This window comes from Plectropomus leopardus, chromosome 18, assembly GCF_008729295.1.
Source record: "Plectropomus leopardus isolate mb chromosome 18, YSFRI_Pleo_2.0, whole genome shotgun sequence".
Lineage (NCBI taxonomy): Eukaryota > Metazoa > Chordata > Actinopteri > Perciformes > Serranidae > Plectropomus > Plectropomus leopardus.
In genome coordinates this window covers 19,286,561-19,303,544 of record NC_056480.1, presented here as the reverse complement: position 1 = coordinate 19,303,544, position 16,984 = coordinate 19,286,561, and the positions used below count along the sequence as shown (strand labels likewise).

The 16,984-nt window shown below is 37.1% G+C and overlaps 2 protein-coding genes across 2 annotated transcripts; both read right to left on the bottom strand.

Moving 5' to 3' along the window:
- Window positions 1-3,270: 3,270 nt before the first annotated feature.
- On the bottom strand, window positions 3,271-7,647 carry lrrc69 (leucine rich repeat containing 69). Its single transcript, XM_042506020.1, has 8 exons — window positions 7,474-7,647; window positions 7,214-7,340; window positions 7,048-7,120; window positions 4,864-5,059; window positions 4,706-4,777; window positions 4,507-4,608; window positions 3,544-3,723; window positions 3,271-3,378 (listed from the first exon to the last, which is right to left on the bottom strand). Exons 1-8 carry the CDS (start codon window positions 7,645-7,647, stop codon window positions 3,271-3,273), a joined length of 1,032 nt encoding a protein of 343 aa, XP_042361954.1.
- Window positions 7,648-9,896: 2,249 nt separating this feature from the next.
- otud6b (OTU deubiquitinase 6B) lies at window positions 9,897-15,643 on the bottom strand. The gene is made up of 8 exons (XM_042506660.1): window positions 15,409-15,643; window positions 13,932-14,080; window positions 13,585-13,686; window positions 11,965-12,165; window positions 11,648-11,768; window positions 11,487-11,548; window positions 11,277-11,383; window positions 9,897-10,508 (listed from the first exon to the last, which is right to left on the bottom strand). The coding sequence occupies exons 1-8, from the start codon at window positions 15,479-15,481 to the stop codon at window positions 10,424-10,426; spliced, it is 900 nt and encodes a 299-aa protein (XP_042362594.1). The 5' UTR covers window positions 15,482-15,643; the 3' UTR covers window positions 9,897-10,423.
- Between the last annotated feature and the right edge of the window lie 1,341 nt (window positions 15,644-16,984).

Genomic DNA, 16,984 nt, shown 5'->3' with positions numbered 1-16,984 from the left:
AATGTAGATGTGTGAACATACAGCTCTCTTCAAGTGCTGGAGGCAGCAGAATTTAGTCTGTAGTGATGCAACCAAGGAAAGTTTTCTGTGAAGTTTTCTGTATTTATAATAAACTTGAATTGGACTTGTATGATGTCAGCCCATCTAGTTTGATAAAGGATAATTTCATAGGGGTGTACCATATCTATTCATTCATAGCATTACACATGGCAACAAGCATGGCTAAGAGCATATCTGCTACCAGTTACTGTTGTTTTTTTTTTTTTTTTTTTTACAAACTAAAGAAATGAAAAATAATTATTGTTTAGTTTTTACTAAATATTTGAAGCCCAACTTACATGTATGCTGACATGTTCAACAATACACTTATCTTGTATCATATCTTAACTATACACTTATCTTCAAGAATATCATTATCACAAAAATACCCTGAAAAATCATGATATTATTTTTGGGCCATGTCGCGCACCCATATAATGTAGAACTATTTGGTTGATCAATGTTTGCACAACTAAAAATCCCACTGCCGTTACGCGATTGTTGTCAATAGCTGGGTTAGAGGATATCATATCAGTATATTGGCAATAATTTGTCAATACAATATGTATCACAATACAGGGTTTATGATTCAATGTATTGCGATGTATTACAACACTGTATGCAAGGCGATATATCACAATTTTAAAAAAAAATCTATTTATCTATGACATGACATTTATACTATAGTATAAAGAAAACACCCCCATATGCGTTAAAAGTATTGGTGGGCAATGTATTGATAATATCTGTATTGTGATATAAAATCAGAAGTTGTCTTAGATTTTGGATATCATAATATTGTAAGTGTTGTCTTTCCCTGGTTTCAAAGGCTGCATTACAGTAAAGTGATGTCATTTTCTAAACTTACCTGACTGTGTTAGCTGTTCTATTATTTGCCTTTACCCTATTAGTTAGTCTTTTCACATAACTAATGATTATTTATCTAAAATGACAGTGTTTAAATATTTTGTGTAGGCAGTAGGCACCAATAGTCAACTCTACTTTATTGACGCAATGTCGATACCAAGGTATTTGGACAAAAATAGTGATATCTGATTTTCGCCATACCACTCATCCCTAAGTACAGCCAAAATTCATTGAATCTCTATTGAAAACTAAACCAAAGTCCATACTATGTAGGGCAGATGCATGAGCCTCGATGTTGCTGTGCTCCAGTGGCCCCGACTGCTTTTCTTTGTCTGCCTGACCCTGAGGCTTTGTCCACTCCACGCCAACGAGGCCAAGACAGACTGGTGTGGTGTTTAGTTCCACCACACTAGCTGACTTGGCCAGATGCCCTTATATTTTAATTGACAGTAAACTCTAACTCCAAGCTGACTGGAAAAGGAATTCAGCCTTTGCTGAAAACACAAACACATCCACTTAAACAGATGGCAGCCGCTTTTTAGTTTTTCTGTGCTGTAAAATGGACAGTATGGCTTTGAAATTGACTTTTTAAAAATGAATAAGGTAAGTGAAAATGAACAAAAGGAGTAATTTTGAAAGGATATGGATTCATTGGCTGGGAGTGAAAAAGTGACCTAACAGGGGCATGACAGGAGTTTGACAGAAAGCTTACAAAGTGAGATGGAGACAAAGAGAAAAGTCATTTTGTGTTTGAATGAGTCCGGGCTTTTGCCCCAGCAAATGTCACCGCAATGACTGAAGACCCAATGTCCATTTCCATCACCAGCCGCTTGCTCTATCTCTCTCTCTTTCTTTCCCATTCATTGTCATTGCCTTTTCCCTTTAAGTGCACTTTCGCCCACACCACTTGGAAATTGATTGAAACAAAATGTCACAATTATGCCCTGTAGCTCGCCGCTTCAATTATTCATCAATTAGGGGCTAGGCTCCTTTTTTTCTCTCCTCTGAGCTGATTTTTCATTCAGTTTGCTCGAGATGTATGGCTCCCCTGCTGTTAACCAGTCCAAAGTCATTAGTTTCTGGGTTTGCAATTAAACCTGATGCCTTATGCATGAGGCTCCGACTCAGTAGACACACGCAGCAGCGGCCGCAGCAGCCAGCGAGCGAGCTAGCAAGCTCTGGAGGCGTGGATGGGAAATTAATTTGCTAGAAATGAAGTTCTCTCTCCCTCTCCCCCCTCTCACTCTCTCCCTCTATCTCTCTCTTGTCTGGCAGGTTGGAACAGATGCCACTGGCTGGAGATGGAGGTAGAGATGGGGCAACTATGGAGTCTCAGTATAGCTTGATCAGCAGTGACAAGAGAATAGGATCTCACTAGACTTGCATAAACTAAATATGTATAGAAGATACTATAATTTAGTACATTTTTGATTCAGGTATAACTAAAACGACGTCAGCGCTTATCTGGCTGTAAACACTCAGTTACCAGTTTATTAGGTACACCAAGCTATAACTAAATAAGTCTAATACAACAGCCCTGCAACAATTCATACCTTTATAGTGTTTAGTTGTTGTTCAACTGTTTAAGTGTTGAAGTGTTGATTCAACCTATTGATCACTAAAATGAAATTAATTCTAATGTTGTGGCCTCCATGTAGGCTTCATGATGAGGCGTTGTCAGTTATAAATTATACAAGTGCACCGCAACTTATGTGAGAAAACAGCAGGTATTCACGTTTCACATATTTGTATTTATTTATTTAACAGGATGTCACTTATTGCTTATATATTTGTAGATTATATATTGTAGTACAGTGCAAGTAGTTTGTCATACATATCTTTACTATTATATTATGGTTTCTTTAAATGACTATATACAGTATAGGGCTAAGTATTTCTTATTCCTAAAAGCGTTTTGTCTAAGTAGTGCACAAGTACATATCAGTGAACAAAGACCCTTTTACAGATCTAGTATCCAGATGTTGCAATGTTATTCTATTACTGTGAATTGTATAAAGGCTATGGTCAGCACACAGCATCCTCAACTGAGCCTGTGTTAAGCATGAAAGCAAGTCCAACCAGATAAACAATTTTCAGTGTTCATAGGATGCCACCTAGTGACCACAGAGTGTATTGGCTTCTGTGAAATGTTTGAAGGGCTAAAACTTTATATACCACAAATCATAGCTTCATATTAATACTTAAACATGTACAACCACTACTGCCACAAATGTATTTGCTTGGTGACGTATATTGCAAAATTTGTGAAATTGCAGATCCATCTTAACATTTTTTTTGTAAAAAAAAATAAATGAATAGATGGGATAGTGATCATGAATAGCATATTTTAATGAAACTGTATATTTATCTGGTAGCAACACCATAGTAGGAGTGTCCATCTGTATTAAAGCACCTGTATGAACAAAGAAGGGTGCGCACTGGAATAGTCTTCGAACTCCTCATTTTCATGTCCTGAAACACACATAAAACATGACAAAACACATTTATTTACATGTGCTGCTGCATAGTTATCCCATAACCTGTATTTACCCAGTGCCAGAGAGTCCTACTCTTTTAGACAATCTTTTTACGCATTGTCATAATGAAATGGTAGTAGGGCATGATAGTTCAGCCAACCTTCTTCAAACTGATAAAACGCACACACTCCAGCCAGGTGGTGAGGAAGGGGTCCAGGCAAAGTGCACAACAGCTGCTGTTGGCCAACAGGGCAGTCAGTAATGGGTAGTGGGGAAGCATCTTGTGGACCAGAGAGGACCTGTTCCTGTCTTCTCGCAAGACAAATCTGGCAACCAGTTCCTGGAAAACAAAGATGAAACAATAATAAAGAGAAACAGATACACCAATACAATGCATAGGGCTGGGTATCCCTACTCAATACCTTTTAAGTTATCAACCAAAATAACCCAGTACAAAATAGTACTGAAATATCTCCAGTCAGCCTCCCTCAATGCTAGGGGTCTGATCCTGTACCGTCCAAACTCTCCACCAGATCAACAAACTTTTGTTGCTTCAAAGCATCTTTCCTCCTGATGAACGGTCAGGTCAACGTCTGCCTAGTTATCTTGAGCTGACAGAGCAGCAGCAACTAATATCCAACACCAAGCTGTTAAACGGTCCCAGCATGGCTTAAGTCTGTCGTTAAACCTGTTAGTAACTGTTGAGTAACAGTAGCTGTGTGATGCTTACATTTAGCCCTGTCACTGTGTGTGGATGCAGCCAGAGAGACTCTCACAACTGTCCATGGCACAGAGCTCACACTCCAGCAGCAGCAACTACAACACTTACTGTCTGTGGTGTGGTGAAGTCAGGCACGGTGTATTTGATGCCACTAGTGACCAAGATGCCACCAGACATTTAAAAGTATATAAGGCTATACTATGCGCCACTTCATTCACATTGTGTATCCAATAAAATACTCTGCTGGTATCGGTTATCACTTTAAGAAGTACTGGTATTGTACATTTTAAAATGATGAAAATGCCCTAACAGATACCAAGAGGTATTGTGACATATCTTACACAGTGGATGATAAATATGGATGATAAGTGCTCTGTTTGCTGTACATCAGTGACACTTTACCTTTAGCATCAGCACCTGCGCATCCTGCACTGATGACATAGGCTCACAGCGCACAAACCTGTTGCCTTCATAGTAGAGCTCCTTCAGGGGCAGCAGGTGAAACTGCACAGAGTGAAAAAGTTATACAGTTTTGATTCCATATATTGTAGATTTTGGCATAGCACTTTGATGCTGAATTAGCTAATACTGTATACTGTACCTCAACAGGGAACATGGACAGCTTGTTTCCAGCCACATCAAGAACTTGGAGTTTTTCCAGTGCCTTGATTCCCTGTGTGAAATGTGACGTTAAGTGTTTGGTTATAGCTGACACATTGTGATATAAAAAAGTTTTATAAAACATGGCTGAATACCCACCTCTGGTAGGCTGGTCAGGTTGTTTCTGGCTACATGCAGCTTGGTTAGTTCTTTACACTGGTACAGCTGCTGAGGTAGCCAGGACAATTTATTGGTTGTCAAATTTAGTTCACACAGCTTGGTGAGATGGCCCAACTCAGCAGGGAGCTCCTCCAGCTTATTGTCCATCACACTGAGATGTCGAAGCCTACTCAAACTAGTGGAAAAGACAGGAATTTTTTTTTTAACACATAAGTACTTTCATCTTAAAGGGATAGTTCATCCTTAAATCAAAAATACATATTTTCCTCTTACCTAGTGCTAAATATCAGTGTAGATTGTTTTGATATGAGTAGCCAAGGGTTGGAGAAATTGGCTGTAGAGATGTCTGCCTTCTTTCCACCATAATGCAGTTAGATGGCACTCAGATTGTGGTGCTCAAAGTACGAAAAATATACATTTCCTGCCAACTCTATCCCCTTGCAGAAGGAAGCGTGCATCTATTCATGGAAGAGAGGCTCATGCTTATGGCTGTGCAAGATAGTAGCTTGTAGTTAGCTTTATGGCATCATCAAAAATATTGATTTTATCAATACATATCGATGCTGAATATCTGAAGTGGCTTCAGTACTAATTTTCCTAAACATTGATACTATTGATACCTTCTGAACCCCTCTTTTCTTTTCATCACTGAGCTGACACATGCACCCCTGCAGTGCCCCGCCTCCTCACTCATTCACAGTGCTGTCTTTTTGTCCATTGACTCATTCACTCCGGTTGATAACTTGTGGGTTTTGTCATAGCCTATGAGAATAGCATTAATCTACGTTTTCCATTATTTTATGTGTGGAAAAAAAAGGAAGCAAAGAAGATTGCATGGTTTTGTTTTCTACATGCATTTTACTGCCTTGCGGTGTGTGACAATGTCAGAGACTTTTAAACATATGCCCAACCTCAAGAAGAATATTTTTTAATTCATTTTTAATTTAATTAATTTAACTATAATTATTGTCAATGTTTACTACAGTCATCCTGAGGGTCACTGCTACAAGCCAAGAATAGAGAGTTTTTCTTGTGATGTTTATAGCCTTGTTATATTTATCTTTTGATGAAAATCCATATGCCGTCAATTTTGTGTCAGCTTTTCCCATTGATATCGAAAATGGCATCATATATCAAATCTTTCAAGGTACTGTATCAAAGTTAAAATTTCCAGTGTAGTGACAACACAAGCGAGCTGAGTGGAGTCAGTTGAGCCAGCAGTAGATGCACGCATCTTTCTGCACGGTGATATGATTGATGGGTGCAGATTGGTTTAAGAAAACAGTTCCTAATAACAAAGTCTATGGATGATCTTTAATAATCGGGACATGATTTCTGGAAAGAGACACTGCTGTTGAGTTTTTCAGATGTTTTTTTTTTTTTTTTTATTTGGTGGTTTGAGCACAACAAGCCAAGTGCCATCTCGTTCTATTATATTCAAGAGAAGGCAGAAATCTCTACAGTCGATATCTCCAACATTTTGCAACTTACACCAAAACAATTTAGACTGATAAAAAAGCACTACAGGTAAGAAGAAAAATGTGTATATTTGATTTTGGGGTGAACTGTCCCTTTAACCTGTGACCTTTGTCAATCAACAATAGTTAATTTAACCCTTTGAAACCTAGAGCAACATTACTTTTCTTGTGCTGCTTTCAAACACCTTTCACAAGCATTTCAAACATCAAACTCTTAGCAAATTGGTGCAATTTCTTTTTAAAACATGGGCAAAAAGGCACTAAGCAACTTGGCAAGAAATATTCCACAATTGCAAGAAATTTGTAGATTTAGAAAAATATTTTTTAAAGCTAGGGAAAATGTCTAGGGAGAAAAGAAACACCTATGGAGTCTTTCTAATAATCATAATTACATATGTAAAATTGTCATATAAAGTAGAATTTTAAGAGCACTTTTTTTAAGTTTGTTTCCTTGTTTTTTGTTTGTTGTTTTTTTACTTAAAAAAAGATTTTAAGGTAATTTCTTGTACTTCTTACTAATTTGTTGATGATTTGTGGGTATTTTTTTCTGCCGTAGGTCATTACTGTCTTCCCATGTTTTCAAAAGAAATCAAGACAGTTTGCTCAGGTTTCAAAGGGTTAACCTAACACACACAAATATCAAAACAGTAGTTGTCTGCAGGATACCATGGTGTCATTAATGTACCTTTTAATCTCTGGTGGAAGTATTTGAATCTGGTTGTGGTTCAGATTGAGCACAATGAGGTTTTGTAAGCCATCTGTGAAATATAAATAAGACAATAATTTTAGCTTTGTTTTCTTTTTTAACAAATCTTCCAAGGTGCTAATCACGCAGAACAGTGAGAACCTACCTATCACATCAGGTGGCATTACTGTAATTTGGTTGCTGAACAGATACAGTTTCTTCAAGGACTCCAGATGGCCCAGAACAGCGGGGACCTCCTTCAAGGCATTATTTCCCAAATTCAGCTCAGCCAGCTTGCAGGCATCGCAAAAGAGAAAGTATTTAATCACAAATCTGCGTGGTGTGTAAAACATTTAAAGAGTTGCCTTGGAAAATTTCCAGCAAACAGATGAGCTTGGAGCAAACAAACGGAGCAGACTCACTCACGTGTTGCAGGGAGAGCAGCTCGGCAGGCAGGGCGCTGATGGAGTTGTTGTTGAGCAGGAGAACAGAGAGGTTTGTTAGTCTGGAAACACACCTGGGAACAGCCTTGATTTTCCTCGAGCTCAGATTTAAAGAGGCTGCTCTGCTATATAAAGCTCTTATCGTTGACTCAGTCATTTTTTTTAACTCAACGCCAAGCGCTCACTTATAAGTTTCCATGGCGACAAGACGCTTTTTGACTCGTAGAGGATTTGCTTTGAGGCACCAGCGGCTTCTAGTGGTGACAGCTGAGAATAGCAGGGTGTTCCCATACTAATACTAATAATGATAATAAATACATGTAAACTAGTAAAGTAACAATAATAATATATCAATAAACACAGACATATTGAAAACACCAAAAAGTAACCTAAATAAATAATAACACTCGTAATAGTAGCCATTCCAGTACGCAACTTGTTTTTTGTAAGAAATGGCACTATAGGTACTGCAGGTTTATGTATGTAGGCATGTATAGGTCCAGCATGTCCAGCAGGTCTGTGTTTTTATTTATTATTGATTTATTTATTTATTCATTCATGTTTTACCAGCAAAAGTGAAGCAGAAGTAGCAATGATGACTTTTTTTTGTTTTTTCTTTTCAGTATGGCCAGTGGACTTACTGTGCCTGCACACAATTAATTCCTACAGTATGATGCATCAGCGGTCTATCCATCAGAGTAAATTAAATTTACGGATTTGTGAAATCTTAATCTAAACAGTAACTAGTAGCTAACTAGCTGTCAGACAACTGAAATAAAGTATGAGGTACAATATTTCCCTTTGAAACGTAGTAAAGCTGGAGTATAAAGTAATATACTCAAGTAAATGTATTTAGTTACTTTCCACCACTAGCATTTTTCCAATGTTATTTGAGGACATAAAAAAGTAATGAATATTTCATCATAGATATGTCCTGTAGGCCTCAAGTGTATGTGTACACATTACTATAGACAGTCATTCAAGCTTAAAATAATTTACTGTATGAAACTGTCAACATGAATTAAGGTGACGGAGACTATGTGTGGATAGGATACAGGATATCATGTCCAGGTAGAATACAAGAAATAGGGCAGATAGAGACAGTTGTGTGCAGGTATGTTTTCATTTATTTATTTCTTTTAGATAATTGTTGGTAAATTCCTGCAGAGTTTTAGTGGATGTGCACGACTCATGATGAACCTGAAGTTACAAAAATATTAAATATTTTTAACTGCGCAATACTGTTCAGTAATCAGTGCCATAATTCAACTGTGCAATGTTCTGACACTAATACTGTATTTACAAGGTACAAGGTAGAATTATTTGTAATTTTTCTTAAATGTGATTTAAGAAGAAATGAAATTAAAGTTGACCCTAAATCCTGCTACATCTTTTTGGCGTCGAAGGAGGAGTTGAGGAGTCTCACAGCCTGGGGAAAAAAGCTGCTCTGTAGTCTGGTGGTTCGGCAGCAGATACTTTTTCCAAATGGCAGCAGGTTGAACAGACTGTGGCTGGAGTGTCTGCTGTCTTTCAGTATCCTTTGGGCTCTGTGCAGACACCTCACTTCACCAAGGTCACTGGTGCTCTGTAGATGGGAACCAGTGATGTTCTGGGCAGTTTTAATCACTCGCTGTAGAGCCTTCCTGTCCTGGGCTGTGCATGAACCATGCCAGTCAGTATGCACAATATTGCTCCTCTGTAGAAGTTAAGCAGGATCTTGCTCTGGAATTTAGCCCTTCTAAGTTTCCGTAGGAAGTAGAGCCTTTTTGTGTTTTTTTAACCTGGATGGTGATGTGTGATGACCAAGAAGGTTCTCAGTGATGGTAACTCCAGGGAACCTATAGCTGTTCACCTGCTGCGGTGTGTGTCTTTGCTTCCTTCTTTCTAAAATCAACATTCAACACAAAATCAACACAATCGTTGAGCAGTAGGTTGTTCTCTGAACACCACTCTGCAAGATTGTTGATTTCCTCCCGGTATGAACTCTCATCGTTGTTTGTAATATGGCCGATGATGGTGGTGTCGTCCGCATACTTCACTATAGAGTTCCTCTGGTGTCTGGGAGTGCAGTCATGGTTGTACAGTTTGAACAGAAGGGGGTTTGTACATTTTGAGTAATAGTTCTTATTCTGACATTTCACACAATTATAGTATCTTTTTCTCAACATTTATATTTTTTATTTAAACTGTGACTATTTTTTTGTAGTATGGTGCACATATTTGTACTTACTGATCATTTTTCTATTTTCTCTCTGGGCATTGTTTTATATTATATATAGTATATATTTTACATAGTCAACCAATTTCCCCCTGTGTATGAAAAAAAAAGCTTCTCATTTGATTTAAAATCAATGAACACACTCTTCGTCATGAGAAATATGAAAAATAATGCAGGGGCATACCTTGTTAGTATTGTATGCGTTTATGTAACATTGATATGATTTACAAGTGTCACAATTCAATTCATTCAAAGAACACTGCAAAACTTCAACAACCCTTTAGTGACTGATGACATTTGGAGTGACATGAATGATGGACAGCTCTGACATCCTCTCCTGCCCATTTTGGATTAAGTATATGTGAGATCATTACTTTCCAAAATGGGCTGAAGTAAACCCCGGGGGGTTGTTGGAATAGAGCAAGGGTGTTTAGTGTAAAATCATTAACACGTTCATTTCCCCTCTATGCTACTTTTCATTAGCACAATGATACTGTTTTCGGAACTAGATTTCACTCTCCCCACCGATATCTTTTGACTTAAAACACAGAAGTACTACTCTGTGTTTGACCCGTTCTGAAAACAGCATTATTCTCCATTAACTTCAGTCTCTTCAATGAGACTGTTTGTATTTAGGGGCCCTTGGTGTGAGTGGTTTGACCACTCTCTGAGTTAAACACATTGGTTTTATGTCACACTAAGACTGAGCTGTCTCTCAGCTTTCTTCGGCGTTGGCTGGGTCCTTTAGCCGCTCCACAGAGTTGTAATGCTCTCCTAGTCCGTAGGCATGACGCATGTAGCTGCAATGAGAAAATAAATTCTGTGAGACAACAGGTCTGATGTAAAATTTTCAAATACTACAAGGCTTGATCAGAATTTGCCATTTAATAAAAGTAATGCATAGATTAGAGTTAAACGACTTTGTCTACAGCTGCTTTAGACCCGACGGTTACATGAGGGCCCAAACCATTATGTGATATTCCCGAACAAGTACTGTACATGTAATGTTTTTAGCTTTATATACTACCATACATTTCTATACTAATTTAACTCTTCAAAACCTTGATCGACATCAGGTTTGTTTGTACTGTGTTCAGACACATTTCACAAGCATTTAAACCTTACATTGGTTTGATTTTCTGAAAATTAGCTTCTTTTTTTTTCTTTTTTTTTTTTAAAAAGAGAATTATATGAAAGGGAAAATGTCCAGATAAGGTATAATTATTATATCTATTCATTAATATTAAGTTACAGAAAAAGACATCTAAACAGAATATTTATTGCGATTATTACATTTTTAGTACTTTTTTCAGGTCATTTCCGGTTTTGTTTTTTAGTTTTCTTTTTCTTTTTTGAGCTAATTTTCACTTTTTCTGTTTCTGTAACATTTTATTATTATCTTGCTAATATATTTGGGTAAATTCTCATGAAGTTGCTCATTGCTTTTCTTTACATGTTTTTTAAAGACATCAAGCCAATTTGCACAGGTTTCAAAATGTTAACTGTGTATATTTTAAGAATTATGCTAATACGAGCTAAATGCCTGACATAAATGACAACATACGTACACAAGCGTGATGGGTTCACTATCAAATTCCTCCCCGATTTTTATAGTTGGGGAGTCGGCCTGGATCACTTCCACTCTGAGGTGAAGAACTTGGGTCAAAGCTCGCAACTATTGAGGGTAAAAAAAAAAAAAACATGAAAAAGAAAACAGTTATTGCCAAGTATGAAGAGCTAAAGCACAGCGCATCTGTGACTAAACTGCAACAACTCACTTCCAGCTGTCCACCCCAAGCTGCTGTGTGCTCCACGTCACTGCAGTATTTCTCAAACTCATCTGGGGACCAATCCACAAACACTTGCATGAATACTGTGCATGCACATAGTAACTTTCTTAAAATGTAACATGTCATCTGTTACTGAACAAAGATGTTACCTGTCGTGTACATGTCGCCAGAGTTGGGGTTAGTGAGGAAAGGCAAGAAGTCATCAGCGTGGCTTCTCATGTGTTCAGCAGTGCGGGATCGCAGTTCTTTCACACTCATGATTATCCCGGGCTAGAATAAAATAAAATAAAATGAACTTTGGTCAACACACATGCATGGACTTTGTTGAAAGTTTGTCAGAGCAGCACTGTGTCATTTTCAGTAGCAGCGACTGTAGAAAGTGCAGTGGAAAGGAGTTACATTTGCTTATCACCTTTCTGATTAGGTATTCAAATTACAGCTGTAATACTCCTTTAACAATATGTACCTTTGATCGCTGTGCCAGCTGATCTTCAATGGCGCGATACATGCAGTGGCCGTCAGAGGAGATCTCCTTGATCTGGAGCTGTTGCTGGGCCAGTTTCTGAGCCAGCTTCAGACCCTCCTGGTGCCGCACCCCCTGCAGGTTTTGCACCTCGGCCTCGGCTATCCTGCTCTCCCTCTCCTTCTCCTGCGCAGCCTTCTTGTCCTGGAAAGAATGATTTTTAAAAAATGGCTTTAACCTGACATCATCACTGAAGCAGAATGAAAAGCAAACAGATGGTTGATCAAACTTTCAGTTATGAATTAAATGTTAAGGAATAAGCTGTTATATAGACTAAACTTTGTTTAGTATTCAGAATGTTTTGTTGTGTGTTTTTGAAATTCCTCAGGTACTGTCTAAGAAGCTGGTTTGGGTATCGACAGATATACGAGTCTATGCACCGATCCAGAACCACATAATTTATTAATAAGCTTCAAAGCAGTTTCACTCCCAATTAAAAGCCAAAGTTTTCCCAGAAATCTTTTTCGCCGCTCAAAGAAGGGTTCCTACAGCTTAACGGAATTAAGATTTCAAGACTTTAAAAGACTTTTTAATGCCACTCGGAATGAAGACCTATTTTAGTACGACCAGAATTAAATTTAAAGATTTAAATTTAACCAACATCATTTACTTAAAGTTAGAGAAAATATTTTTTGTAACATAAAACATGATGTTTTTGGGAGGAGGAATTCTAGACCTTTTGTAATTTTTTAAAAGCATATTTATAATAGTAATGATGATACTACAATTACTACCACTAATAATTATGATAATAATAATAACAACAATGTAATCAATTATTGTGAGATTTTATGATACAAAGTCAGAAAAAAGGTTTCATGAAGTCCTACTTTCCATGTCTGAGCATTTTAAGACTTGACAAATTGATTTATGACATTTTAGTGCCAAATGGGGCCTTATTTTAAGATAAATGGATGCTTTTAATACTTTTTAAGGATCCATGGGAAGTGTGTCTAAAACAGTAGCCTACACTGTAAGTTGCAAAGAAGAAGTCTTCTAGAGAGGCAAAGAAGACTTTATTTGCAGATAATAGTACAAATGGTGTAGCATTAGCTGTTAGCAATATGTCAGCAATTTGGCAATATTGTGCTGTGTAAAGTCCCAACAGTAAAAAAGGCTTTAATTTCCAGGTGGCACTAGTTTTTATTTTTAAATGTAAATAAACTGGCATCAATTCCTATATATATTTATATATTAAGTAGATGTTGCACTCCTGTTTTTCATTTTTTGCAAAGGGTTTAATCCAAGCTGTACCATACAAAACGATAGCAATCACTTCACATCCAAACAGGGTTAGTGGTTCACAAATGTTATTTTTTTCCTTTAATGCAATGATACTGTATCAATACTTGGTAGTGGCCATTACACAAGGTATCGTAACCAGTATTGAGAGGGAAAAAAAAGAAAATCTGAAAATCGTTGGTTTTGTGAATGAGAATTATTTCAAATAAGTATGAGAGGTAATTAATGTGACTGTGTTTCTCTCATTGTACACTGACTGTCTCAGTAAATGAGAGTTACATTGCTGTCTGTGCGCAATAAAAAATAGAACATGTATCTCACTCTTCTCTTTTGGGCCTTGGTTACACGTGGCTGTTTGACCTCTCCTTCCTCCTCTCCACCCTCCAGTTTCATGGTCTCCACTCCGTTCAACACCTCTTCAACCTTGAAAGATTTGAGCAAGGAGAGCTTTGGTTATTTTGCACATTGACATTTATCAAATAAAAAGACTTCACATAAGCATAAAAATGATACAAATGTGCATTTTCAATGCATCCATATGTCTTCTTTATGACAATATGTGTGTTAATAACAATATTTGTTGTGAAATTAATTTACAGGGATTGCTTTTACAGGGGAACATCTTTTTAAAGCAGCCATGTTTCATGATATAAAATCTTAGTATTTACCTTTGTGTTGGTTGTAGGTTTAAGGTTTCTCAGTTCCTGCTCATGTTTCTGGTTGAGTTCAGCCTCTATTTTGGCAATCTCCTCTGTCAGCTGTTTCCTCCTTTTCTTGTCATTTTTGGGGATTGCATTTTTCATGCCCTGGATTTTAGCTGAAAATTAAGCACAAGGGCACACTGTCTTTAAAAAAAATAAATAAAATAAGAAAAGAAAAACACGATATTTCTATAGTCAACAGACATTAAATACAGACAGCAGCTCTTACATGGAATCGACATGAAGAAGAATATACTAACAGATGACATAAATGTACCTCAATGTTAGTTTATTGGTTAGAAGAAATCAAAATAAACAAATTTCCATGAACTATAAATTATACTTGGCAGTACTGTTGCACCTCCTTTCTTTAGAAATGATTGGGGATGCTCAATATTGGATTTTTTGCCGATATCCAATATGCTGATATATAACAACTAATTTGGCTGATAACCAATATTGGTATATGTACTTTTTTCCCGACCTAATTTTAGAATCATCAAGTCTCTTCTGTAGTGAAATTAACATCATATTATGCATAATCTTTTCACGATGGCCTACCAGCAGATGGAGACATAAAATACAATGCTTTTCAGTTTATGTAATATTCATTCATCTTGCAAAATAAGAAAAATATCTCAACTTAGGGTAGATGTTTTGTAGCTGTTCATTTTGAAAATTTAATAAAAGTATATATCAGTTTGTAAAATCAGCAGATATCAGCATGTTGGCTGATTCTGATCATTTTAAAGCCAATATCTGCTGATAACAATGATATGCCATTATTGTCATGCATCCCTACCTACCTGAGGCTAAAATAGTAGCATGGCATAAGGGACTATTTGTTATTCATGAGAGGGGAGTGGAAGGTGCTTATGTTTTTAATGCACTGTTGAGGAAGGTCTGCTTCTGATTTGGCTGCAGGGAGGAACATTCATCTTTAAATTGGCATATTTTGCAATAATTTTAAGTATTCTCAGAATCCCAAAACCTGTAAGTGGATTTAAAAGTCACACTTTATTAAAAAATAAAATAAAATTTAAAAAATTCAAAATCACACAATTTGTCACAGCCAGAAACTGTGAGATGTGGTTATTTATGAAGGGAAACGAACAAAAAAAAGTCACACCCAAGCCACCCCCCTACTCTGGTAAACAAAGTACAGTCATACAGAGTGATTAAACTGTCAAACCTATTTCTCTTCAAGACAAGCCCATATCTGTGATGCCACCACCTGTATTTTGTCTTCGATAGTTGATAAAAAAAAAACATACTTCGACATTAATGATCATAGTTCAGATGACAATGACAAGTTTGCTCAGAGTTGGCTCTTGTGAAGTGGCACCAACGTTACTGGGCTTGTTAGTGGCTAGTCTGTGCTGAATTCAAACTAGCTGACAGCAACACATAACATTTAAACTACAAACAGCTGAGGTTCAGCTACCTTGCAGATCTTTCTTTTCCTTGCGATGCTGCTTAGCCAGCTGCTCCTCTGGTGTTTCTATCTCCTCCTCCATGACTGTTTGCTGCTCACTTTGTTCACTGAGCGTCTTTGCAAAGTGAAAACCGTTAGATAAACAAGGTGTTATGATGTCTCGGTCATAAAAAAGGCCACATCACCGCCGACAGATAAAAATATATATTCGGAATAAATAAAACGTGCTGATATGGCCTTAACCGGAAGAGACGAGGGAGTGGGGCGGAGCTCACTTCTTCTTCGCGTTGCTAAATTTTAAAATCATCATACAGCCATCTGTTGGCTTGTTCTTGTACTGCAGTTCTGTCGGAGCAGCCAGCTTTAATATACAGCAGGTGTCCATTCAAATGATCCTTTCCATTTGCATGATTGAACCCATGTGATGCATTTCACCCAGGACCTTATCTTAGAGCACTGAGAGAACACTTGTAGTACTATATACAGAGGACCTGTTTTTAGAACTGTTATCTCAAATTTTTAAATTATGTAAACAGCAGTTATGAAATAACTTGTTTCACTTCCTCTATTTTCAATGTTTTAGTCTATGCAGTGTAGTTACATGGAGACTAATAACCTGTTTATGAGGCTAATCCTGGTTATGATCGTGTTCAGGATATGATGTTTACATGAACACAACTGGGTTATTCACAGTCACATATACATCCCAGTTTCTTTCTCAGCTAACATATTGGGGTTTGCGTGAACAGAATGTGCTGTTTGCATGCTCAAACACATAAAGGGGATGCTCCAAAAACCTGATGATAAATGTGTTCTTCATGTCTATGTAAGCGCACTGATGGTTGCTCAAACATCATTCATTTCCAACCACGGTTCTGATCACCTCTTGGCTCGAAAGGATAAGATAAATCAACAGGTCCATAAATTGATAAAAAAAAACACCCAAAGGACCCAAAAAGGATTCTTTTCTAAATTATGTCCGCATGACCTCACAATAATAATGGCATTGCACTTCACTGTGCACTTTTTTTTTTTTTTTTTACCACCACCTTCGAGGGTTTTAATCTGTGTTCATTCCCTCTGGCTTGTGAGAGCAGCATGGGGCACATGCTTAACAATAATACTGTGCGTATGATAGGCCTGTTGAGGTGGGAAATCACCAGAGATGATATGATATTATCAGGACACTTAAGGAATGATACAATTTTATTGCAATTTTAAATGTGATGCTGAGTATAGGGATAGCCTATATTGTGATATATTGCAATCTGTTGCCTTTTGTCAACTTTGAATTTTATCTCAAAAGGAAGATTATGTTTTTTATCTAATAAAATTTTCAGTCTACCCATCTCACTTTAATCACTTTTATAGCAGCAAATCATATCTAGAGGCTGAAAATGCAATTCATTATATTATTCTAGTGGGGTACCAAAACTTTAATTTGCATTTGTAATATTAATTAAGTTAAAAAGAAAAAATGTGTATATCGATACCATATTGCCATGCAAATATTGCAATACTATGCTGTGTCGGTTTCTTTTCTTCCACTTTACGAATATAACAGTCTGGGAGCATTCAGGGAATG

Bases quoted from the DNA above. Each gene is read 5' to 3' on its own strand.
- otud6b (XM_042506660.1), bottom strand. From the start codon at position 15,481: ATGGAGGAGGAGATAGAAACACCAGAGGAGCAGCTGGCTAAGCAGCAT. The intron at 13,687-13,931 runs GTAAATACTAAG...AAATCTTTCAAG, and splicing joins AACCTACAACCAACACAAAG to GTTGAAGAGGTGTTGAACGG. The intron at 12,166-13,584 runs GTGAGATACATG...CATTCTTTCCAG, and splicing joins CCAAGGCCCAAAAGAGAAGA to GACAAGAAGGCTGCGCAGGA.
- lrrc69 (XM_042506020.1), bottom strand. From the start codon at position 7,647: ATGACTGAGTCAACGATAAGAGCTTTATATAGCAGAGCAGCCTCTTTA. The intron at 4,778-4,863 runs GTGGGTATTCAG...CATTTCACACAG, and splicing joins ACCTGACCAGCCTACCAGAG to GGAATCAAGGCACTGGAAAA. The intron at 3,379-3,543 runs GTTGGCTGAACT...TGTGTGTTTCAG, and splicing joins GTTTTATCAGTTTGAAGAAG to GACATGAAAATGAGGAGTTC.